Source organism: Podarcis pityusensis (genome assembly GCF_964106645.2).
Source record: "Podarcis pityusensis genome assembly, chromosome: 12".
In the NCBI taxonomy this organism is placed as follows: Eukaryota; Metazoa; Chordata; class Lepidosauria; order Squamata; family Lacertidae; genus Podarcis; species Podarcis pityusensis.
In genome coordinates, this window is record NC_138037.1 from 26,492,466 (window position 1) to 26,517,505 (window position 25,040).

The 25,040-nt window shown below is 42.8% G+C and overlaps 1 protein-coding gene across 5 annotated transcripts; it reads left to right on the forward strand.

The window, feature by feature from the left end:
* Positions 1 to 25,028, forward strand: STEAP2 (STEAP2 metalloreductase). Of its 5 annotated transcripts, XM_080975199.1 has the most exons (8): positions 11 to 113; positions 157 to 777; positions 9,227 to 9,290; positions 11,608 to 11,680; positions 12,545 to 13,068; positions 14,013 to 14,540; positions 15,523 to 15,687; positions 18,858 to 25,028. In XM_080975199.1, the coding sequence occupies exons 5-8, from the start codon at positions 12,577 to 12,579 to the stop codon at positions 19,140 to 19,142; spliced, it is 1,470 nt and encodes a 489-aa protein (XP_080831325.1). In that variant the 5' UTR covers positions 11 to 113; positions 157 to 777; positions 9,227 to 9,290; positions 11,608 to 11,680; positions 12,545 to 12,576; the 3' UTR covers positions 19,143 to 25,028. The 5 variants fall into 5 exon arrangements, with proteins under 5 accessions (XP_080831324.1, XP_080831325.1, XP_080831327.1 ...); XM_080975198.1 differs by having other exon boundaries at positions 1 to 777; XM_080975197.1 differs by lacking the exons at positions 11 to 113; positions 157 to 777 and adding an exon at positions 1,031 to 1,331.
* Positions 25,029 to 25,040: the final 12 nt, after the last annotated feature.

Genomic DNA, 25,040 nt, shown 5'->3' on the forward strand with positions numbered 1-25,040 from the left:
GCCTCCCATCAATCCACAGAAAACCCGATCGATATTTGTTCCAATTCAGTAAACGGGTTTTCCCAAGGAAAGCGGTGGAACAAAAGAACAAAAATCATGGGACAAACCAAAGTGTGGATGAGGCCTTAGGCATGACTTTGCTCATTTTTGGCATAGGTTCAGTTGCCTCTTGAGATATTGTGGGCCAAACTTGGCATTAGGATTCTCCGGGGAGTGAGCAGTGTTAGTCAAAGTTTGGATGCCTGGCACCTTTTTGATTCAAGGTGGTGGAGCAAAACATCACTTTGGCATGACTTCATCTGATTTTTGGCGCAATGGGTCCAAACTCACAAATTTCACTATCCACTTAAAAATCCACAGTATTTAGAGCCTGCTAGTTCAGGCTGCTGGCCCATCTAGTCCAGCATCCTGTTCTGGCCAACCAGGTGCCTGTGGCAAACCCGCAAGCGGGATTCCAGCGCAAGTGTGCTCTCTAGCCTGTGGTTTCCAGCCCCTGGTCTTGAGCACAGTTGCTGCCCCCAGCTACATACTATAGGATTGCACTGCCCATGTAAAAAAAAAAAAAAAGTTTATTATTATATGCAAATTCTCTTTACTGCATTACTTTTCTTTCTGTTTTCATCCCGTATTTGCTATCTGCAAAGAATGCTGAAAATAATAAGGAAAAATGCTAATACAGAGCGAACACGTGACGGCCCGCGGATTGTTTGCTCTGAAATTTGGATCTGCTGTCTTCCGTCTCCAGATTTATTGTTTGTATAGCGGGTTGGTTTTGCGGTGTGTGTGTTTATTCATTTATTTTGAACGATGTTAGTTGCCTTGAGGTTTTCTGCGGGGGGGGGGGGGCGAGTTAGGATCGGAAAGCCGGGATTTAAAAAGAAAGAGATCCCCTTAATAATAAACAGGCCTTCGGGGCCTTGCGCGGTTATCCATCAACCCACCCCCACCCACCCTTGGGTGACAGGAGCAGCGGGACGCCGGCCTCTTTCCACCTCGCCGCGCGCACGGAGAAGGCGGCGGCGGCTCCCGCCTCGCTCCCCGTGACTCCGCCGCCGCCGCCGCTTCCCCCGCCTCTCGGTGCCTTGCGAAAGGACGAGGAAGACGCGGCTCGGCCGGCCTGCGCGACCCACTTGCTGGCAGCACCAAAATCCCGAGGAAGGCCGGGCCGAGGCGAGGGAGGGACGGAAGAAACGCTTCTCCTCCTCCTCCTCCTCTCGCCCCGCTCCCTGCCCGCCCGCCCGCCCGCCTCTCTGCCGGGAGCTTCAGGCAGGCTGGAGCGCGGGAGGCGAGAGGGAGGGAGATCCGCCGAGGCGACTCCGGCGCTGCAAGAGGTGAGCTGCGCGGGACGGGGCGGAGGGCACCAATAGGCGCCTTGGCTCCTGCCCTTGCAACCCCGGAAGGACGGGAAGGGGGCTGCGCTTCTTGTTGTTTTTAACACGGCGCCCCCGCGTGAGAACCAGGCGGGAGGACGGGGAAGCCCTGGCCGAGCAAAGTGCGGGTGGCGTGGGAACGGGCCGCGCGGCGAAGCGCAGAGCGCGCGCGCTTTCGCGCCGGTTTGTACTCGACGCCCGGCCCTTATAAACGCGTAATAGCGCGGTTTCCAGTCCCATTGCAAACCATCCCTGCAGATTCCCAGATTCCTACCCCACCCGTAACCCAATTTCATTTTATATATTAAGAAGAATAACATAGCTGGAGCTTTCGTGTTGTCTAACATCCATCGTCTTCCGGGCCAGTAAAGGGCAAAGCAGCACAGCGCTATCGGAACGGGACACAGGGCATGCGCGATCAAAGCGGAATTATTATAGGATCTGGTTGCTGTGGGTTACAGGTTGATAGAAGGCCTTTGGTCGCTTGTCCTTTCCTTTCCGTTTTCTTTACAATGTGCAGTTGACAAACTGATTAGCCCAAGAGCAGTGTTCGAAACCCCCATTGTTCTAGGCACATTTTGCGAGCAGTTTCTGAGCTCTGGGCACAGTAGTGTGCCTAAGATTTCAGATTAAAACTGCAGAGTGCAAGGAAAAGAGGACCTTTTTCTGCCTCCCCACTTCCAAGTACTCTCTGAAGTCTGGATAAGAGACCCCTTAAGAATATTGGGGGGTGGACTAGAGCATGTGAAAATGAACATAGTATTTTAGCTGCAGTTCATTCATTTTCAGCTTTGTACAGTGGTGAAGGTAAAGGGACCCCTGACCATTAGGTCCAGTCGTGACCAACTCTGGGGTTGCGGCGCTCATCTCGCTTTACTGGCTGAGGGAGCCGGCGTACAGCTTCCGGGTCATGTGGCCAGCATGACTAAGCCGCTTCTGGCGAACCAGAGCAGCGCACGGAAATGCTGTTTACCTTCCCGCAGGAGCGGTGCCTATTTATCTACTTTCATTTTGACGTGCTTTTGAACTGCTAGGTTGGCAGGAGCAGGGACCGAGCAACGGGAGCTCACCCCGTCACAGGGATTCGAACCGCCAACCTTCTGATCGGTAAGTCCTAGGCTCTGTGGTTTAACCCACAGCGCCACCCACGTCCCTTGTACAGTGATACCTTAGGTTAAGTACTTAATTCGTTCTGGAGGTCTGTTCTTAACCTGAAACTGTTCTTAACCTGAAGCACCACTTTAGCTAATGGGGCCTCCCACTGCCGCCACGCCGCCAGAGCACAATTTCTGTTCTCATCCTGAAGCAAAGTTCTTAACCTGAGGTAATATTTCTGGGTTAGCGGAATCTGTAACCTGAAGTGTATGTAACCTGAAGCGTATGTAACCCGAGGTACCACTGTATTCTTGTTATAAAAAGCATGCCTAGACATTCCATTGTTGCGCCCATAACCTAGGATTAAGGTGCCATTTAGCTCCTAGCTTTCATATCTCAGTTTCTAACACAGCCCAAGAGGTAGGTGTGTGTTTAACCACAGAGGTCAAGGGATGTGTCCCTAGGTTGCACAGTGTCTGAAGTGAAAGGGAGATGAAATTAATAGGATGGCTGCAAGAGGTCATGAGCAGGGCTCCATATTGTTAACACTGAGTGACAGCAGCTTTCAGACAGACATTCCCAGGCCTACTAGATACTGGGGACTGAAGGGGACTTTCTACATGCAAAGCAGATGCTATAGCACTGAGCTACAGCCCTTCACTAAAGGTAGTAGAAAAAGCTGCTTGGACTGAATACAGAGGGTACTCTCCCACTCATGCACAGTGGTACCTCGGGTTACAGACACTTCAGGTTAGAGACACTTCAGGTTACAGACTCCACTAACCCAGAAATAGTGCCTCGGGTTAAGAACTTTACCTCAGGATGAGAACAGCCCCATTAGCTAAAGTGGTTCCTCAGGTTAAGAACAGTTTCAGGTTAAGAATGGACCTCCAGAACGAATTACGTTCTTAACCAGAGGTACCACTGTACCTTAAAGATGGATTTTGTGGTTGCCTTCTGAATAAAGCCACTTGCAGAATTGATCACTTGGGTGGAATGGGTGCCCAGACTCAAAGCTTGTTGCTTCTCAGTTAGACAAAGGCATTTATATTTTGCTTCTATAGGTGGTGGTTGGATAAAGACAAGACTAATCACTTACAAAGTGGTAACTTAACCTCTGTGTGCACATAACCACATAGTCAACTGATTGCCAGAACATGAACAAATAATCAGTGCATCATACAATCATAAAGGGAGGTGTCGCAGGGTAGGTTGGTACTTATTTGCTAAGTGAGAGGTGGGGATGTTTCTGAGCTATGGGGCTGATGGGAGCTGGATTCAGCAACACTTGGAGGTTCACAGGCTCCTCATCTTTCTGCTGCATTTTAACAAGGAGGCCTTTACTCCAAAGCAGAAATGTGGTAAAATGTTAAACTGTGATCTGTGCGGATTCTCCCAGCTCAGTAACTTTTCTGAAAGATGAATTAATATTTTTTATTAGCTGCTTATAAAGCACAATCAGTATAAATGGCACCTTGTAATGTAACATTTTAAACATTAGTAAAAATTGGCTCCAAAGTTTGCTATCTGCCATGTTTTGTTATGTGTGTTTTTCCTATTGAAACAATGTACTTGTTTTAATTATGAGGTTCCTTGGGGAAAGGTGATCTTAAAGATGGTATGTAAATACTTAAAATAAATAGTAAAGTACAGAGAACAGATAGGAGCCTGCCTCCGTGGAGTTTGCAGTCTAAAACAGACATTGAGGGAAACAAGGAAGGATAATCAGTGCATCATTCACGGGAAGGATAAGGCTTCCCAGTGTGGTGTAGTGGTTAAGAGCGGTAGACTCGTAATCTGGTGACCCGGGTTCGCGTCTCCGCTCCTCCACATGCAGCTGCTGGGTGACCTTGGGCTAGTCACACTTCTTTGAAGTCTCTCAGCCCCACTCACCCCACAGAGTGTTTGTTGTGGGGGAGGAAGGGAAAGGAGATTGTTAGCCGCTTTGAGACGCCTTCGGGTAGTGATAAAGTTGGATATCAAATCCAAACTCTTCCTCTTCTCATCTTCTTATATCTCAGGTTCTGCAAGCGCTAGAAACTTAACGTACTCAAGCAAACAGACATATAAAGCTGGGGGTCAAGATTAAGGTTTATCCGGGGATGCCCCCTGTGCCCTGCCTTGTAGACGTCCATGGAGGGAAACAAGGGAAGGAGAGTCAAAGGGAGAGAATGAAGAATTCAGGCAAACATGTTTGCACATAATTAAAGCCTGCTTGTGGTTAAGAATGAGGATTAACACGATGAGTCTAGGCCTTGTAGGTGAGCTTTGACAAGGGATTTGAAGGAAACAAAGAGAGGTAACATCATACAGTATATGTTTTCAGGTTGGGAGTTGCACACATAGGGAGCAGCAAGGAACAATGAGGTGGTGCTGGAGTCATTGAAGGGAACAGGAGACCGTTAGTCCATGGAGAGGGAGATATATGGAGGAGTGGGTATTACTTGTTTGTGCTGTTGACGTGGATGGTGTTTTAGAGAGAGTGGAAGAGGACTGCTCCCTGTCTCGAGGAGATAACGACTCTTATGTTTTCACACAGGCAAAGCAACAGTGAAACAGGGAGGTAGGCAGGGACAAAATGAGAAACAAGGATCATAGGCGAAAAAGGTGGCCAAAGAGTGTTGGGTTGGGCAGACGCCACTTGGATGTCAGTAGATAATATAGCCTGGTTTCAATAGCACAGTCTTCTTATCATGTGGTAAGCGTGCACATCACAGTGATAAGTAGTGTGTCCCTGATGGTTGATAAACACAGGCCCAGGGCCCTCCAAGCCTCCCTGTCTGGCCCTGAGGACTCTCCCCACAACAACCCCCAGCCACACACAGTCTCTCAATGTCATGCCCCTCTCTGGCTCTGGTTCACAGTCACCTTGAGTAGGGTTGTTGTTTTTTGCTGGAATGTGTCCTTGAACTCTGAAAATGATTCTTGTTTGCTCGGGTGAAGGATAGAGGCTGGTTTGTGTATAAACTAGCCTACTGTACAAAGGTAAAATTTACACTTGTTGCTAGGCTCACTTTTGCCACTGTCCGTTCTCACCACTGACTGGCATGTGGCCCCAGAAGGTTGTCCAGAAATGAATAGGGCCCTCAGTCTGGAAAAAGGTTCTCCATCCTTGGCCTAGAAGCTCAGTGGTCATGTCTAGGGTATCTGCTTGCAGGGTGTGGCACTCATGCGAACCTTGGTAACCCACCTGTCCAACTGTCTAATTAGCTCAACTCCCTCTTTTTGCAGCGGTCTTTTCTGCACTTTCCAGCTATAATAGGATTGTATGCAGTTTAGCCACTCACTTAATTGTACCATTAATATTCTGAGCTCCTGTAAAGTTGCTAAGCAAGCAGAAGTAAACATGTCACTTTTTTGTTTGCTTTAACCCTTCACCTAATTAGTTAAGACAACTTTACTGTGCTTAGCATTTTTTTAATAAATCAGACATTACTCATCCACACCAGATGTCCTGTCCCTAACCACAAGACTGCTAAAAGGCAGCGTGTTCCAGTTAACACAACTCACCACTCCTGAGCTCTAGCTCCCTGATTTCTCAATTTTATGGGACAGAACAGGACTGCTGAGGGAAGCAACTTAGCAAATAGCCTGGTCAAGCATGCTTTATTATGTACACTTTTACTACTTCCTCTGCTCATATGTGTTTGGACATTAGTCTTCGGCCAGTAGGTCACAGCATAAGCCATAGAACTATACAAATATATGGTTACAAAAAGTAGATGTCCCTGAATCCATGCTAATTATTTATTTTTTTGTATTTCACAAGATGTATATATCTCTTGACTGTAATAAAACCTTGGTTAAATATGAGTCATGGTTCACTATGAGACCACAGATTTTATAGATGGACTTGGGGCTCCATCCCTGCCAGCCAACCCTGCCTACAACTCTGTCCCACTGCACCCCTCAGAAACCCCCCACAAGACCTTGCCAACCCCCCACCCACCCACCCATTAGACCAGAGCTGGACAATCTTTTATGGTTTCCACCCCAGGGGCCAACTTAGGTGGGAAGGGCAACCTGCATGTCAATCACATGACATAATTGTGATGCCACACGATTGGCAGGTGGTCTGTTCCACTCACTTGCCTAAATTCCAGCATCAGAAGTTGAAGAGGGACGGGTGAGAAAGCCTACGCTGCACTAATCCTTTCAGCCTTTTGCAGCTCTCCCCCTGCTTTTCCTTTGCTCTTTACCCAATGTTGGAGGTCCAAAGGAATACCACCTCCATCTGCCCCCACCTCACCAAAGCCCCCAATGCCTTCTAGACCTTGCCCAACCAACTTCCCCCACTGACCTAGGGCTTGCCATGTCTCCCACCCACCCCCATCCCCTTAGACCTTCTTGCACAAGGAGGAGGGAAGGGTGGCAGGTGGTCCAGGGGTGCCATGGAGGAACAGTCATGACAGGCCAGGATGGCTCCATCCTGCTCACCCACTGCTTCCTTCCTCTGTGCCTTCTGCTGCTGCTGAGGTTGAAACAGCATCATTGGTGAGGGGGGCAGCAGCTATAGGGCGATTGCTGAGGAACTGACACAGGCTGTTGTGACTTCCTCCACAGCTTCTCCAGTGCTACTGCAAAGGCCACAGCAGCTCTCAAAGAGCTATTGTCATGCTGTCATTCTCAGTGTCATCTATCAGACAGTGACCAAGATGCATGATGACAACCTTAGGCAAATATATACAGTGGTACCTCGGGTTAAGTACTTAATTCGTTCCAGAGGTCCATTCGTAACCTGAAACTGTTCTTAACATGAAGCACCACTTTAGCTAATGGGGCCTCCCACTGCCACTGCGCCGCCGGAGCACGATTTCTGTTCTCATCCTGAAGCAAAGTTCTTAACCCAGGGTACTATTTCTGGGTTAGCAGAGTCTGTAACCTGAAGCGTCTATAACTTGAAGCTTCTGTAACCCGAGGTACCACTGTAGTAGGAGATAGACTTGAATTTTACTGAAAGATCTTTGAATTATTAGTTGCACATAGCAACAGTACAGATAAATTTTACTTTTCCAGCTTCCTTTTGTCCAGACCATCATTTTTTATGTTCTTTTCCCCCCACCTTATCATTTCTGTTACTTCAGTTTGTTTCCCCTTTCTGCTTCACTGCCATCCCTGGTTCCATATTGTTCTAGTGGAAGAAGAAAAGGTGGAAAATTAGGACATTGTTGGATTAATATCAGTTCTGACTAAAATTATGTAATCTAAATTTATAGCCAAATGCACTGCTGAACAAATGCATTAGCAACAGGAAGAACATCTCTTCTTCTGAATAGTTCAGTTACCTGATGTTCCTTTTGAAGTGTTTATCTGGATTTTTAAAAAATCTATGCATTCTCAGATGAATATCACGGTATCACTGTGGGGCAATTGGAAAAGAGTCATTGTTCCTGGAATTTTAATCCTGTTGTAGTCCATTTTCAACCCCAAGCTCAAAACTTTGAAAAGTATACTCTGAAAAGTATACAGCTTTTCAATGACTTGAAATGTTCATAGATTTGTAAAGGATAGCCAGGTCAAATCATGCATAAAAATTGAGGCAGGATTTTTTCTAGGTTAAATACTTTTAAGGTTGCAGGTTTTTTCAAAAAATGGGAGAAGTGTTTCAAGTTTCTAGAGTGCTTTATAGCTTTTGACAGTTTTGTTTATGACTAGAGTGGGCAGGGAGTAGATTTAATTTACTGGTAGACCCGATTACTCAGAATAGATCATCAAGAGTTTCCCAGTTGTGGAACAATAGAAACAGCAAAAAGCTACCACCCAAACTGAAAACACTGATCTGTAGTAACTCAGATGTTGGCTTATATAATATCATGTCATGCAGTTAATATTTGGCCGCCAAATTGTCTTTTGCATCTGACTCTATCCCTCCAAGCCACTTCCCGTATTTTTCCCCTATAGGACGCACTTTTTCCCCTCCAAAAATGAAGGGGTAATGTGGGTGCGTCCTATGGGGCGAATACAGGCTTTCGCTGAAGCCTGGAGAGCAAGAGGCTCTTGTTCTCCAGGCTTCAGGAAGCTCTGCGCAACCCTCCGGAGCCCGGCGCCAAGTCGCGCCGGCCTCCGGAGGGTCGCGGAGAGCTGCCTGCCCTCCCGGGCTCCGTGCAGCTCTGCGCATCGCTCCGGAGCCCAGCGCCAAGCCGCGCCGGCCTCCGGAGGGCCGCGCAGAGCTGCCTGCCCTCCCGGGGTCCGTGTAGCTCTGCGCGACCCTCCGGAGCCTGGTGCCAAGCTGCTCCGGGCCCCGGAGGGTTGCGCAGAGCTGCCTGCATTACGAAGCCTCAGCGCGCCCGGGCTTCGCACAGCTGTCCGCAAGCCTGGGTAGACCGGCGCGGCTCCCTAGGCTTGCGGATAGCAGGCTCTTCTGGGGGCTGGGGTCGGGGGAAGCTCAGGCTTCCCCTGCACCAGCCCCGTGCCGGGGGGGGGGAATAATTTTTTTTTCTTTATTCCCCCCCCCCAAAAAAACTAGGTGCGTCCTATAGGGCGGTGCATCCTATGGGGCGAAAAATACGGTACTTAGCACGTGGCTCTGCACAAGGTTTGTGGAGCTAGCATGAAAACTTAGGGGAAATGATTTCTGGTTCATTCCAGGTTCTCCTGCAATTCTAGACTTCTAAGAAAACCATCCTGTCCCATTGGGAGTCAGATGCAAGATCATTAGAAGAAAATAAATCATCAGAAATTTGGACTTCTACCATTAAAGCCTTGCTGTACACAACATGCAAGGAACGAGCCTTTTAAGACCCTCTTTTTATTCTTCACAGGCTACGCTCTGATCTCTGCCGGCATCAGAAACCGGGAGCTGATTTGCATATGTGATCCAACAAGGTAATTTTTCAAAAGCATCTGTTCATAGCTCACAGGGCCAACTCCAGGTTTGAGGAGGCTTTCAGCAGTACTGGTCCTCTCCTTACAACCGTGGGTCTCACCCAGCCACAGGCTACCCACCCACCAGCAGCAGCAATAAGCTACAACCATCGTTTTAAAGTTCCCACTGTTTCCACTGGGAGAAAATCTAGAATTAGTTGGCTCTGTGGTTCTGGTTCCACTCACCATTGGCCTCCCTTGCTTCCACCCTATCATTCTCAATGGGCACCAATCCGCCGCTGCTCAGACCATTATCCAGTTCTGATGGGAATCCCAACAACAACATCAATATGGAAGGCTACAATGTCCTGCCCGTGTTGTACTATGGTAGCAGTTTATACAGTCATACTAAGCATCCAGTGAGCAGCATCTTAGGTACATCAACACATCCCCCCCACACCCACCCACCCAATGGCCTCATTGCTTTCCCAAGCATAGCAGTATTTGACCACCCTTCCCTTATTTTATTGAACTTAAAAAGTGGCATGTCAAATACTGAAGACAGTGCAATTTTTTCTACTGTTGATGTTCTGGCAGCTGGCAAAAGGATTAAGATTTCAGTATTTAAAAGAGAAATTTGAAATTGGGATTCTTGTTTCAGAGTTATGATATAAAGCCTTTGGCAACTAAGGTTTGGAAATGTTGGCCTTATTTCTGAGCAGTGTATTTGGGATCTGAGTATAAGCCCTATGGTAAACAGTGGAAATTTTAAGTTTCTGTTTAGGTTTCTTTACTAGTTCAAAGAGCATGAAAAATGAAGTGAATGCTCAATATTCAATTCCCTGGCCTCTTTTAATGTTAAAAGTAGCCCATTTCTCGTAAAAGAAATGTTACCAAATAGCTGGGGTGTTTCACAATGTACCTTTTGAGATTTAAATACAAAAAAATAGGATGCAATCTCGTCATTTGCTTGAGTGAATCACATTTCCAGGACACACAAATCTTTTTTCCTCAGTTTGCTTTGGCTAAAATAGTTGTTGACCAATTCCTGCTGGATTTGCAACTCACATTTAAGAGTGAATCATTTCCTCAGAATTAGTAAAGCACAACAACTGCTAGCAAGTTATTTCAGTAATAAAATGACTTTTTAAAAATATAGATTTTCAGAGTTAAGAAATCGTGGGTTTTTCCCTTATCACAATCCTACATGCCATTTGGCACTTGGATTAAGGTTTTGTTGCCTTTGACTTTGCAGTTTCCCTTAACATTTTATTCGTTTATTTTTATATATGCTTCCTTCTACATTTTATTTTCCTAGACAAATGAATATATAAATTCCTGGAGGAAATAGAATGGCATACAAAATTCCTTTAATGTACGGCTGTAACATTTAGTCAATTAATCAGTTAGATTTTGATTGACTAACACACTGATGCTTTACTCAGTTTATTTATACGCTGCTGATTTTTTAAATATAGTAATAGTATTTCTGCGCAATGTTACTATATTGTTTTATTGATTACTCTGGGAGTGCCTTGGGAGGATTACCAAGCATAAAAAGCAGTTTAGAAACATGTTAAATAAAATTAATAACCTTCTCCTCATTAATAGGGCAGCACATTTTAAAAAAATTTACAACAATTGATTGCATGGAGTGTATTAGAGAAGGGGTAATGCCTCTTCTAAGATAATGTCTGATGGGTGTGTACCATCTATGTTTTTTTCTTTAGAGCTACTGCTTTTTTCTCATGCAGTTTTAGGCAGACTATCAATTCAATTCTATGAAAGTTTATTTGGAAGTAAATCCCACTAAATTCAACAGGATTTGTTCCCATGTAAATTTATGTACCGGTAGGTCCGCAACTTAAATCTTGTAGAATTAATCAACTTGAATTAGGTGGTTGCCCTACTTTGGTAGCCATGGAATATCAGTAAACATAAAGAAGGTCTGAAATAGTACCAACTTTCAGTTTATCACATTATTTATTCATACATTATTATAGTATATGCTATGCTTTGGTTCAGATGCACCAGTACACAATGTGTGTCTTGTTCTATATATACACTGTTCTGTGTTAGCATGGGCTACGCCAGTATCTTCAGTGCGGAATAATGCTGTGGGTCTGATTCAGCATCAGAATGGCACACTGCCTTAGGCTGCAATCCTAAGTGCAGATTGTTTCCATTGTTAACAATGGAAAAGCACAAGGTGTCATCCTGCAACACAGCAAGCATATTTATGAGGGGGAATGTCCTGCCAGGCTTTATAACGGCTACACAATGTTTGTATTGGTGTGCTGTTGTGGTTGCTTGGATGGTTGTCGTTCTTGTGTTACAGGAAATGAAGATGAGAGGTAGTGACTGAATTCTTCGCCAGCTGTGGTAGACAAAGATTCACACAATTTGCAACGGTGGGTGACACTTTGGCAGACAAATGTGTGCCTGCAGAATCTCAGCTTTCCAATGAAGACATAAATTTGTTCAAGCTCAAGAATTCTGTAGGGAATGTTCTATTGGGTCATATATTTCAGATCTTTTATGGATTCTGCCAAGCATCTTTGAAAGATGTGTTTTCTCCCTTATTGATGTCTACTGAATTCTTTTGCTATTTATGGAGGTGGTTTTCTCTGTGTAGACCTGGATTGGGGAAACTCAGGCCAAGGGGCAGCCATCCAGGCCCTCAGAACTCCTCCATGGGCCATACCCCCAATCTGGCCTTGTTTCTCAAGCCAAGTGTTTCTGCCTGGCTGGAATGTGGAATATGTCCTTGAACCTTGATGATGCCTCTTGCTTGTCAGGATGAAGGATGGAGAGGGGTGAGTGAATGTGTGTAGAGCTAGTCTACTGCACTTTTGATTATGGCCATGTTCAGCACAGGCATACAGCCTAAATTAGGTTCCCCGACCCTATAAACATAGGGGTTGTGGAGGGGAGGTGGCTTCTGCTTGTACCTGCTTACATGGGAGGGAGAATTCCATTGTGTTCTAGAAGGTTCTGCTGGAGTGAATCATCAGGGGATGTGGGGAGGTCTTAGTGGGAAGAGTTAGATGGGAAAACCCAATTCCATAAACAAATCTATTTATGGCTTAGAATCCAAGCCATCATATGTACAGTAATCGGTTTTTTTGTTTTTTGTTTTTATTTCATCTGGTGCTAGAACACAATTGCCTGGCTTGTAGAGGAATGTGTGAAAGTAGGGGGAGGAATATTTCACGATGCAGGATGTGTTAATGGGTTCATATTAATTACGTTGTTTCCTCTCTGTTTTCTTTTAGAAAATTGCCCTCTAATCTCATCCTGTTGAGTTATGGAATCAATTTCTATGATGGGAAGTCCCAAATCTTTAAATGAAACTTTCTTGCCAAATGGTGTAAACGGTATCAAGGACACCAGCAAGGTCACAATAGGCATAATTGGAAGTGGAGATTTTGCAAAATCACTGACCATTAGGCTTATTAGGTGTGGGTACCATGTGGTCATAGGAAGCAGAAACCCTAAGTTTGCTGCTGAGTTCTTTCCACATGTGGTTGATGTCACTCATCACGAAGATGCTGTAGCAAAAGCAAATTTGATTTTTGTTGCTATACACAGAGAACACTATGCTGCTTTGTGGGACCTCAAACACCTGCTTGTTGGTAAAATCCTTGTAGATGTCAGCAATAACATGAGAGTTAACCAGTATCCAGAATCTAATGCAGAATACTTGCAGTCACTTTTCCAAGATTCTTTTGTTGTCAAAGGATTCAACGTTATCTCAGCCTGGGCACTGCAGTTAGGACCCAAAGATGCTAGCAGACAGGTAAGCTATGCATTTATGTCTTTTTAAAAAGCAGAATGAAAATAGTGGTTGGAATAGTTGTGACTGTCTTGCCAATCTCAATATTTGTTCCAGCACTGAGAGTAAACATTGCTCAGTATGCTAGCTTGTAAACAGTCATCAGTGCTGCTGAGCTTGAATTGAGGAAGAACATCACACAAGGATGCCAAAGCGTCATCATCATTACTGTTACTGCTGCAGTACTGACCATCCAACAACAGAGTTTTCTGGGTGGCTCACAGAGCTAAAATTATTATTATTATTATTATTATTATTATTATTATTATTATTGAATCCCTTCACTTGAGGCATCCCAAACTATTTACACTATAATAAAACCATATGTAAAATGGTATGTAAAACATACCATTTAATTTTTTTCTAAAGGAAAAAGCTTGGGGAAATGGAATATCTGGTTCTGAAATAATTTGTTTTGTCAACTATCACAGAATAATTCCATCAGTGCTCTAAACAACATTTGACCAGAAGCAGCTGGCTGCAGAGAATGCTTTAGTTTTCCATACAATGCTTTCTAGAAAACAAAATGAGAGAACTCCCTAGTTTCATCATTATAACATTCAGTTATGTCACTGGAAACATAAGTAAGGTGAAAAACATGACCTTGCTGACAACAATGAATGAAAACAAATTAAACATATAAAATCATTTATGTATTTAAAGTGGTCTGGGCACTTTTTATCTGCTTGTAGCATCTACTGCAGTTTGACCATTACGTTCAGGAGTAGCCAGTGGGGTGTCTGCCAGATGTTGTTGAACTCCCATTTTTGCCATTCTGGCTGGGACTGATGGGCATTGTGGTACAGCCACATCTGGAGGACATGAATTTAGTCCATTGCAGATGTTGAATTCATCTTTATATTGGTACATCATAATAATGTTTGTGTGTGTGTGGTGTTTTTTTAAAGGTCTACATATGTAGTAATAATTTTCAAGCTCGACATCAAGTTATGGAACTTGCCCGTCAACTCAGCTTCATTCCTCTTGATTTGGGCGCTTTATCATCTGCAAGGGAGATTGAAAATTTGCCTCTTCGGTTGTTCACGCTGTGGAAAGGACCAGTAATAGTGGCTGTCAGCCTGGCCACCTTCTTCTTCATCTATTCATTCATCCGCGATGTAATTCATCCTTACGTGAGGAACCAGCAGAGTGATTTCTACAAAATTCCTATTGAGATCGTGAATAAGACATTGCCAGTTGTTGCTATCACTTTATTGTCTCTAGTGTATTTATCAGGGCTGCTGGCAGCTGCTTATCAACTTTATTCTGGCACTAAGTACAGGCGATTTCCACCTTGGTTAGAGAGCTGGTTGCAGTGTAGGAAACAGCTTGGACTGCTTAGCTTTTTCTTTGCAACGGTGCACGTGGTTTACAGCCTCTGCTTGCCCATGAGGAGGTCCGAACGGTACTTGTTCCTGAATATGGCTTATCAGCAGGTAAGGAAAAGAACTTGGAGACGGTGATTCCTATTATTATTATTATTATTATTATTATTATTATAACATATCATTTTCAACAGTAATTAAACATACTTTTACATCTTATTCAAATTTTTGACTTCCATCAATCCTGTCTGAAAATTTTCCAATCTAATCTCTCAGTATGCATTTCTTATCTTCCCTATTGCATTTCAAACTCATAACCAATATCTCTATCTTTTTCTACTTTGTAACACTTCGTATATTTCTCCTTACAAAACTTCTTGTAGTCCTACTAGCATAATTTGTTGATTACAGTTGCTCTTCAAATAATTCATATACTTCTTCCAATCTTCTGTAAATCTCTGGTCCCGCAGGTTTCGAATACTTCCTGTCATTTTGTCCAATTCTGCATAGTCCATTAATTTCGTCTGCCATTCTTCTTTTGTCGGAGTTTCTTCTTGTTTCCATTTCTGGGCTAACAACACTCTTGTCACAGTTGTTGCATATAAAAACAATTTAGCATCTTGCCTATTAATGTCCTGACCTATAATACCAAGTAAAAATGCTTCAAGGGGAGACACCTTGGTCATTGAGACGGTGATTCTCAATGGGGTTCCCAGTGGTCTTCTGTTCAGGTTACTGATCAAGTCTAGGTCTGCTTAGCTTCAGTGCAGCATCTGTTCCAAGAGATTGTTAACTAAGCCCCTAAGCACTGAATTCTGAGATCTGCATAAATTACTCAGATTTGCATCTGTTTTCCATTTTGCATAGTTTATTCTCCTCCTCCTAGTTGTAGGAAGGGACAGCCCTATTAAGGGCATGAATGCCTCCTCACAGTCACTGGAAATCCTGACCAGCTTCCCCCCACCCCTTCCTCCCTGCTTCCGGACAGTCCACCAGGCACACTTAGAAACCCATCAAGTCTCCGGAATGAATGAAAACTCCTCTTACACAAATTTGTTCCGTGTTCTAAAAATTTCTCGCCCTCTTTCTTCAGGTCCATGCGGATGTTGAAAATACATGGAATGAGGAAGAAGTCTGGCGGATTGAAATGTATGTCTCCTTTGGAATAATGAGCCTGGGGCTGCTTTCTCTGTTGGCTGTAACTTCTATTCCTTCAGTAAACAGGTCGTTAAACTGGAGGGAATTCAGTTTTATCCAGGTGTGTATTGTAGCAAAACCCGATATTAGAAGCTAATCTATCAGAAGGCATTTCAATGTTGATATCTAACAGGATTGCTCCAGAAATGTCAACAAGTTCCTAAATGCTAATACTTAGCAAAAGCAGCCCTGGAATGTTTCCTTCCAAGTAGCTACGTATAAGAGTACACTGTAAGGCAGTGTTCTTTATTTTTTCATTCTGGTAAATTGACTTGACAAGAATTCCAAGTCTAAGAAATGTTTGGTCAAAGGACATTTCCTTGAATTTTTTTCCACCCAAAATGTGTTTGAGATAAGCAGTTGAGGCTTTAAGCAGTTCTTTTCAGGACTTACACAGTTTTAGAATATTATCCACAATTCTACTGCATCTCACTGATATGACAAACCAACACATCTCCGCTGAGGACACTAAGCACCAGCAAATCCCAGGAAGGGCTGGAAGCTGTGATGTGCAGCATTAAAGATATCTGGCAGTATCTTTTTGATACTGCTTTTTGTCACCTTTTTCTATGCAACCATACCTGCTGATTCAAGTGAGTACCCTCTTTCATCCCTTTTCTCCCAGGCTCGTTATCAGTCCAGCAAATCTCACACAGTCTGCTCATCCAGCAAAAGGTTTCTGCCCCTAGAGACCTTCGAAAATGCCAGTGGAGCATTCTGGATGCTTTTTTTTTTATATAAAATATTTATTGAAATTTTCAAAGTGTTACAACATAAAATAAAAGCAGAAGAAAATACAAAATAAAAAATAGTTAACAAAGTAGAAAAGGGGGGGGGAACCCTTCCAACCATACGAATACAAATTCAAAAATAAGAAAAAAAAGACACACACACACACAAAAATACAATTTAAGAACATTTAAAAACAAATTCATTATTCTCGAATTCTCAACTGTCATTACCTTCTTTCTTTGACCTCCTCCTCCTCCCCTTCCCTGTATCCCAGTTATTAATCATCCCAGCAAATCCCTTCCATATTTCATAATATTCTGTCATTACATTACCCTAAACAGTTTTAATCTTATCTTTCTATAAAAAAAAAACCTTAAAGCTTAAAACTTAAATCTTATCCTTACCAACTTCTCATAACCATAATATTCTTTCATAATTCTTTAAACATCTTTACTAAAGCCAAGTAATTTCATTCCAACATTTTTCTGACATTCATCAATTTTATAAAACAGTTCTAATGGTAGAAAAAGAAATACAAACAGATCCAATCTTCATCCAACATCCCTTCCTCCTGATTCCGGGTTTTGTCAGTCCTTATTATCCCATCGATCTGGCCCATTAACCTGGCAACCTTATATCCGAGGCCCTCAAGTCTCTTCCATGTCCCTTTCGCAGCTCTTCTTCATATTTGTAACTGTATTTTCCCTTGTCTCCTGCTCGTGGTAACTCCAGCTTGGCAATATTTTTAACCCTTCTCAACAGATCAGCCCCTTTTCCATATTCAGCACTGAATTCCATATGGTATTTAAAAGCATGTTTCAAAGACCCTCCAAAATTAAGAGCCCCCACCATCCCAAACATCTCACGGCCCATTGCCAGATTTGAAAAGTCCAAACATCCCAGCATAGGGGGGTCAATCCAGCCCCCCATTTCTAAGCCAAACCAAACTTTTTCTTTCCAAATCTGGCTTTTTCCAAGTTCATTTGTCAAATCCGAAAACTCATATTCCTGTTGGGCCTGTTCTGTCAGAACACACTCCTGATTTAATTCCTGGGTGGGCTCCACATATTTTCCCACTGTCTGTTCAAAATTTCCCACTGCCTGTTCAAAATTTCTAGTCGAAGTCGTCATCAAATTCACCTTCTCATGTAACTGTTCCAGTAGGGCATTTGTTTTGTAGAAAGCACACAACAAAGCTTCTGAATACATTGTCCTACAAGGTCAAATGCCTATTCCCATGATTGTAATCTGTAAACAGCTGCCGGCTCCCTGGAGTTGGTTACAGTTTCACAGTCTCCCTCTAGGGGGAAAACTTCTATTTGATCTTGCAACAAAGTTTCCCTTTTTGAGATACTTTGTCAATATTTGTTCCTTTGAAATGCGAAGGGAAACAGTGGAATCACTATGTTTCTCTTCTTTTAGCTATCTGTCAAAAACGTTTGTCTCTGGTCAATGAACTTCAAACGTCAGTCCTGACACCCCGCTCCAGGATCAGGACGGAGGAAAGTTGCTTTACTTTAAACTCACTTTAAACAGTCCAAAAAAGATCCCCCTTCTTCTCCTGCTGTCGAAGGGGGGTTCCACAATTTTAAATGATGAAATCCAATCCTTTAAAAGCGATTTTCTGAGCTCTAGTTTACGTTGTCTTTGCTTTATTCTGTCTACAGAAGAACGGAAGGCTGACTTCCTGTTTAGACCTTCCCGTTCCGTACCAAATTGAAATAGATTTTTAAGATCCAATTCCTTTCTGCTCGCAAGTCCCCATCTAATGTCCAGTTGTTCAAAGTCTAAGTACTCACGGGTGCTTATTTTAGAGTCCAAATTGTCCCAGGAAAAAGGCAGCGCTCTCTGGCAACGGCTATGCGGCTTCGCTCCACGGAAATAGCAGTTGACTCACAGCACCGCGCCACTTCCCCCTCTTCACTTCGGAGCCCGTTAGTGGGTTCCTTAGCGAGTTGGGGGGGCGCTAAAGGTGCCCGCCGAGTCCCATGGTCACAGGCTTCATCCGCCTGTGATTTTTGAAAGGGTCCCCGCTTCGCTGTAGCGGAGAAGACCCGTTTCCCGCAGAGCTAGTCCCTCCAGTTCAGAGGGAGTCCGCCATTGCCGATGGCGCCACCCCGGAAGTCCCTGGCTGCGTCTTTTCATATTCCAAGCTGCTTTTTCAGTTTTCCTCTGCAGAACTTAATTTGAAAAATCAGAATACATATTGGGCCATCACAATAAAATAAAAACGAGGAGCGACCTTTTTATTAAACCAGCAGAGTTCAGAATCCTGAAAGGAGCTCGTTGTATTTTTTAATACCCATGTCCTGAACTGACCCTTGTTCAACCTTTTTGAAGGCCAGGCAGATAAAATGTACTTGCAACGTGTGCTGATTTTAACTCAGTCTTTTTTCAGAAATTTTAAATAGTTTAAATTACCTGTGTCTGTAAATTAGGTTTCCAGAATGTTAATTTGTATCTGTTTCCTTTCTCTCCCCCCTCCCCATATCTTCAAAGTCTACTCTTGGATACGTCGCTCTGCTCATAAGTACTTTCCATGTGTTAATTTATGGGTGGAAAAGAGCCTTTGAGGAACAATACTACAGATTTTACACACCACCAAATTTTGTTCTTGCACTTGTCTTGCCATGCACAGTAATTCTGGGTAAGGTATTTTTGCTCCTGCCGTGCATAAGCAGGAAATTGAGGCGGATAAGAAGAGGATGGGAAAGAAGACAATTTATGGAAGATGGAAGTGGAACTGGTTCACATCCCTCGCCAGAAAGGGTTACTATCATGTGAGTCTACAATGACGCTATTGCCTTTGTCAGCATTGTCCTTTCAAAGTGATGTAGTTCATAGAAGCTTTACTGTAGACTTAAACCTGTGGGAAACAAGTGATGATATGCTGTAAACTATTAGGAAGTGGGCAGTGTTGGTCAATGCAGACATAACATTTTTAATGTGGTGTAAATGTCTTTGAGCACATCCCTGCATTCTGAAGATTTGCTGTCTGGGCAGAGAAAGTGCGTTCTCAAACCTCTTCTGCCACACTTAGGTTTATTAAGCATGTTGACCAGAGGATAAATACCATTGAACTCCATGGGGTTTATATGTGAGTGAAGATTCTTAGCATTGCACCATTCATAATGTTACAGCTGTCTTCCCTTAGGCTGCCAGATTCAGCACTGGAGAACAGTCATTTTCCTTTAGATCTATTAATGTTACAAAAGATAAGTCCTGCCCTTTCCTTCCCTGGCCCAGCTATCTACCTTCCTTCCTGCTTGCTATATGCCATGCCTGGAGCCTTGATCCATTATGGTAGGTTGGAGGTGTGGTGTAAGCACCTGCCCCAAGAATCACTGCTGAATTTGGCTCCCCTGAAACAAATTCCTGTTTCTACACTCTGAGGAGCACCAAGCAGGTGGATCTTGCCAACCTTTTACTGCACATCCCATAATGCACAAGTTAGCATTGCTCTGGGGCATTGTGGAAGACTTAACTGGTGGCCAAATGGGGGAAAGGCTGCAGGAGAGAGCTTTCTTCAACCTCACCCATATTTGCAAAAAATTGCTCCATTGTTTCCAGTGGGACTTGGACACCATTGGGAGCACTGCCATCACAGCTAATAAATTCACACTGACAGAGGAAGGGGCCCACTTCTCCCAGTACACTTTTCACCCAGAGCCAGCTATGACATGGTGAATAAGGGGACCAGAGAAGCTGCAGCTGCCCTATTTCCTGCTGCATAGGGATATTTTGAAGTATATGGTTGTTTTCCAGCTTTCAATAAGGCTACCGTAGTCTTTACCCTTTGTTTACATGTTCAGTAGTGTTTTGAAATTTCAAGATCAAACCTTACAAAGTTAGCTATTTATAACTATGCTCAAATCCACAGTCTTAAAAGACTGCTGGTTTCTGCTAGGTAGATTACTACCTAAGTTAGCACAAGGACTTGTGGACAATGAAATGAAAGTAAGGGGCGTTAATAGACCAAACTAGACATTATGGCAGCAGACTGATTTGCTAAACCCAGATCTTGTTCAATTCCATAAATTTTGGGGAGGGAAAGGGGTCTTGTTTTTTGTGTTTGTTTTTTAAGGAAAGAAAATATGGGGGCTGGTAGAGCTTTCTCTGCCCATGACTTACTTGCATTTGCTTCTCATTCCCGGCACATTTCTTCTGCACTGAGCCTCCAGTACTGGACGTGAGCTCAGCTGGGAGAAGAGCAATTGGGTGAAAGGCACTAGTGGGAGAGTTCCGTTGCCCTTACCCACATCCATAATCCATGGGACTCAGCTGGGAATTTCAGTTTCCATTCCAGTGGGACGTGGGCAGCTTCAACTTCTGCTGGACTGTATCCCGTATGCATTTTGCACAATTTATCACAAAACCAAACTTCAGTCCATCTTTTGCAGACATCTTTGATGTCAGCAAGAATATCACAGTTTGTCTAATGCTATAGCCTGCCTTCCAGCACACTGCTTATTTTATTAAAGCCAATGCTTATATTTATTTGGCTCAAAATTAAGAATAATAGGTATTTCACAGTCTCGCTTAACACACTTGCAGTAAGGGTGCTATGAATGTGGGATACCTGTTTCACATGCATAACGGCAGGCCGGAGGCTGCTAAAAAGAGACAAAAAGAGACAGTTTGTAAGCCTTCCATGCACTTAAGGTGTCACAATGTCTCTGTGTATGACTAACCAGTAGAGATGTGGGTGCAGAGCCACTGAATCATAGATGCATCTGACTAGGACTCTGCAGCACCCTTAAATAAGAAGGATGCAGACCCATGAACACTGACAGTACTACTGCAAGTGCTTGCTCTATGCTCACAGTAGTCATATGCCAGAGATAGAGAACATGGTGCCTTCCAGATGTTGTTGGAATCCACTTCCCATAACCCGCAGCCAGGATGGCCAATGGTCAGGGGAGGTGCAAGGCACAGTCTGAAGGGCACCACATTGGCCAGCTCCGTCATGTACAATGCCTTCTTGATTCCACCTATCTCTGGATTGAGGCCTTTGGAACAATAAGCTCAGAAAGATTATCATCTTTTAACATGTTCAGCATAATTGGGGGGGGGATAACTATTTTTGTGTGACTATGGGGGGGGAGTCCACCGATTATTCATAATTTGTTAGGGACTAAATATCTTTTTTAAATGCTTTACATCGCACAAAGGATATATTGTTTGTGTGTGAAAAACAAAATCATCTTCTGCAATGAATGTGCTAAAATGAAATCTTCATAGTTTTAACACCTTGTTAATAATTATGATACTTTACACCTGAAGTTCCACTCTGAAACTTTAGTCCTAGGTTCCTAAAATTTTGGAATTACACTTAGGTAGGAATTCATTGTAGTGCTATGGCAATTGTTCTGTCAGCACACACACAACCCAGAGCCATGGGGGGGGGCCCATGGGGTGAAGGGGGGGGACTCTGTTGCACTATCAGACGTCCACTAGGGGGACTACTTAGTTGAATTTATCCACGAGGATTTTGTTTACTATTTTGCTAAACTTCAAGTAGCTTCACTAGTTTGTTTCTGCTATTACCAATTGAAGCCAGCATAAATGGTCAAATAAATGTCCAAAACAAAAATTCCCATCACTTGTTAATTTTTCTCTAGGGCCCCAAACAAAGAATGCAAGGTAGATGTCTGTGTTTTTATGAGACACTGTTTGTGCAAATATTTGTTTTTCGTGAGAGTCTAGTTAGATTATAGTAAACGAAAGTATTGAGGGCTAAACTAATTATAGCACTGAACATAACACTGGAGAGTATTATAGAGCTCTTGTTTAATAGCAGACAGGGAGGGGGTTTTGAATGGAGCACAGCACATGGAGGTTTAACCCTTTGCTTCCCAGCCACAATCCCTCTTAAAATCTTGCCTCCCCTTCCATCTGTTAGCATTGGGGATAAAGACTTCCATTGACACCAGTTTTCATCAGGATTGATTTTCTACTTGCAGTGTTTAAATCCACAATAATTCATTGCAACCATTGTTACTTCACAGGTGGTACTAATTCCTTTGCCACTTTTATTCAAATATTTAAAATAAATTGAAAAGTAGAACTTGTTGCTTAGCATGGGGGGGCAGGAAGTGCCTAGCAACCTGATCTTTAAATGCTGTGCAAATATAAGATGTGCTACACCAAATTAAATGGGACCATCGACTAACAGTGGAACAATTTAAGGCAAGGTTAGGGAACATGTGGCCCTTCAAATGTCCCAACTCCCATAATCCCTCGCCATTGGCCATGCTTGCTAAGGCTGATGGGAGTTTCTGTTCAGCAGCATCAGAAGGGCAAAGGTTTCTTACCCTGACATAGAGAATGAATCCGTGCTGCCCTGTTTCTGGCCAAGATGCACTTACAATAGCACCTGAGCAGAAATGCACCTATGGTAACCACAGACACCAGACTGCCATATCCAGCTCAAGGGCAGACCTGGGGTTTGTTGGTTCCGTTGCTTGCACTTACTGAAGAGTCGTCACCACAATGGAGCACTTTTATGGACCCTGTAATTTAATTCTTCCCATTGAAACCAATGGATGTACTAATTCTAGTTTTTTTGTCAAGGGCTGCACTCTCTCTGGGGTAAGTTGTAGGGGCTATATGCCGTATGGGCAGGAACAGAGCCAAAACTGGGTTGACACCCCTTTTTTTCTAATACTTCTCTTGCAGAAGTATATACTAATGACTCGTAGAGGGCTTTTGAAGTTTGTCCAAGGGCCACGTGCATACATTCTTACATCAGTCACATCCACATGCTTCTTGTAAAGAAACCTGTAACTGTAGTTTGTTAAGGGTGCTGGGAACTGTAGTTCTGTGAGGGGTGAGCTCCAGTTCCCAGGATCCTCTGGGGAAAGCCATGTGTTGAACGTATGGTGTGGATGTAATCATATGCTTATTCCCATATATGCAGGGGATTCCCATTCTCTGCTTGTGAGTGGTGCTCTTAGTATGTGCCATATTCTGTACGTGTGCATATACCCTTATGCATGAAGTATCCCCCTTAAACATGATAACACCACTGCAAGTTCAGAGCTCTGGATCCCAAATGGTATTTAGCATGTGGGTGTAAAATCTTTAATGGCAGCGTTAGGTCATATTCAATTCGGGCCACAAAAATGTCTTAAGGAAAATGCTATCTTGAATTATTTTTCAAAAAGTTTTATATAACAGCATAGATATTATTTTATTTTAAAATTTATTTAAGATAGGTATATTAATAAAATTGTATTTTTGGATAAAATCAAAGAAGAGTACTATTAAAATATTTATGCTGCATATAGGGTTTTGACACATTAATTGATCTGACCATTCACGGAGCAATTTTCAACCCACTTGAATGCATGCAGGTCCTTTTCATGCAAATAAGCCTTACAAGCATGCATTTAAGATGCAGAATTGCACTCCATTTTATTAAATTCACTGTGGCTCAGATCCTGCAATCTACAGTAATTATAAAATAGTGTTATGCACACAACCACAATCCAATATTTTCAATGTTTCTTGGCCCAAGCCAGCTTGTGCTGTATAAATGCTACTACTTGCTGAAATACTCAGCAGATCAAGCTTTTCTCCAGATATTCATATTTTGTTGTCTATGTGTGTAAGTCTTGGCCATACACAGATCTTGGAAAACATTGGTCCAATTCTGATGTTAACAATTTCATTCCAAATAAATAATTGTTTAATGCACTGAAAACAATAATTGTGTCTCCATGGTTTCTTCTTCTCCTTCCTTCTTTGCTTCTCTCATATGCCTCAGTGGGAATTTCCAAAGCTTGTTAAACTATTTCACCACTACATCTGAACTAGGAAGCTACAGTTAAATCTCTGGCTGCAAACCAATATGCCTTCCTGGTTTGTAATCAGATATTAAACCACAGCTACCTGGTATGGGTGTAATAGGTAAATGGTTTAATAAACCCCAGGTTTCCATTATGATGCACAAGAGAAAGGATGAGAAAACACAGTCACAAGTTACAGCACTCATTCTCAGTACAATAAACTATGGTTTATTTAATCAAGATAATTATTTCTGAACTCGACCATTGTATGAACATCTCTCCCAATGTTTTCAGTGGAGCCTGTGCCGATGTAAGAGGTTTTGGATTGGGGTATAAGCCATATAATAAATTATTTCACAGCCTAAAAATGAATGGCTGATCGATATATTTTTGGTCTATATATATTTTTTGAGAGTTTCAAATATTTATCTTATTAGTTTCTTCTGAAAATTAATATAACTTAATTTATCTCATTACAATGCACTATAATGCTGTACCACTGCTTAATATGGTCCATGTGTGCTTTCAAAATATCATTTACATGCATTTAAAACATTTGAAATGACATTTGTAACATTTGTTTTCCATAATTGTAAGAAACTTTTTTATTGTGCTTAAAATGTGGCAAATGATTTCATTTTTTAATTATTAATTTAAGTGTTACTTGTTAACTGTAGCTGATAGATACATCTGAATGATATTTAAATTTGAATAATACTTAAATTAAATTTGAGGTTCTACTGAATTTTATTGTACGGTTATTGTCTACTTGGCTGTAACAATGTAGACCCAGAGATGGGTGCAAATATTTTGTTGTTGACATTCTTGTACAAACATGTAATGTGTTACACCAGAATAAATATTTCATTTGTGTAACATAGGTTTGTAGGAG

Bases quoted from the DNA above. Each gene is read 5' to 3' on its own strand.
- STEAP2 (XM_080975198.1), top strand. From the start codon at position 12,577: ATGGAATCAATTTCTATGATGGGAAGTCCCAAATCTTTAAATGAAACT. The intron at 14,541-15,522 runs GTAAGGAAAAGA...CTCTTTCTTCAG, and splicing joins TGAATATGGCTTATCAGCAG to GTCCATGCGGATGTTGAAAA. The intron at 15,688-18,857 runs GTGTGTATTGTA...ATATCTTCAAAG, and splicing joins GGGAATTCAGTTTTATCCAG to TCTACTCTTGGATACGTCGC.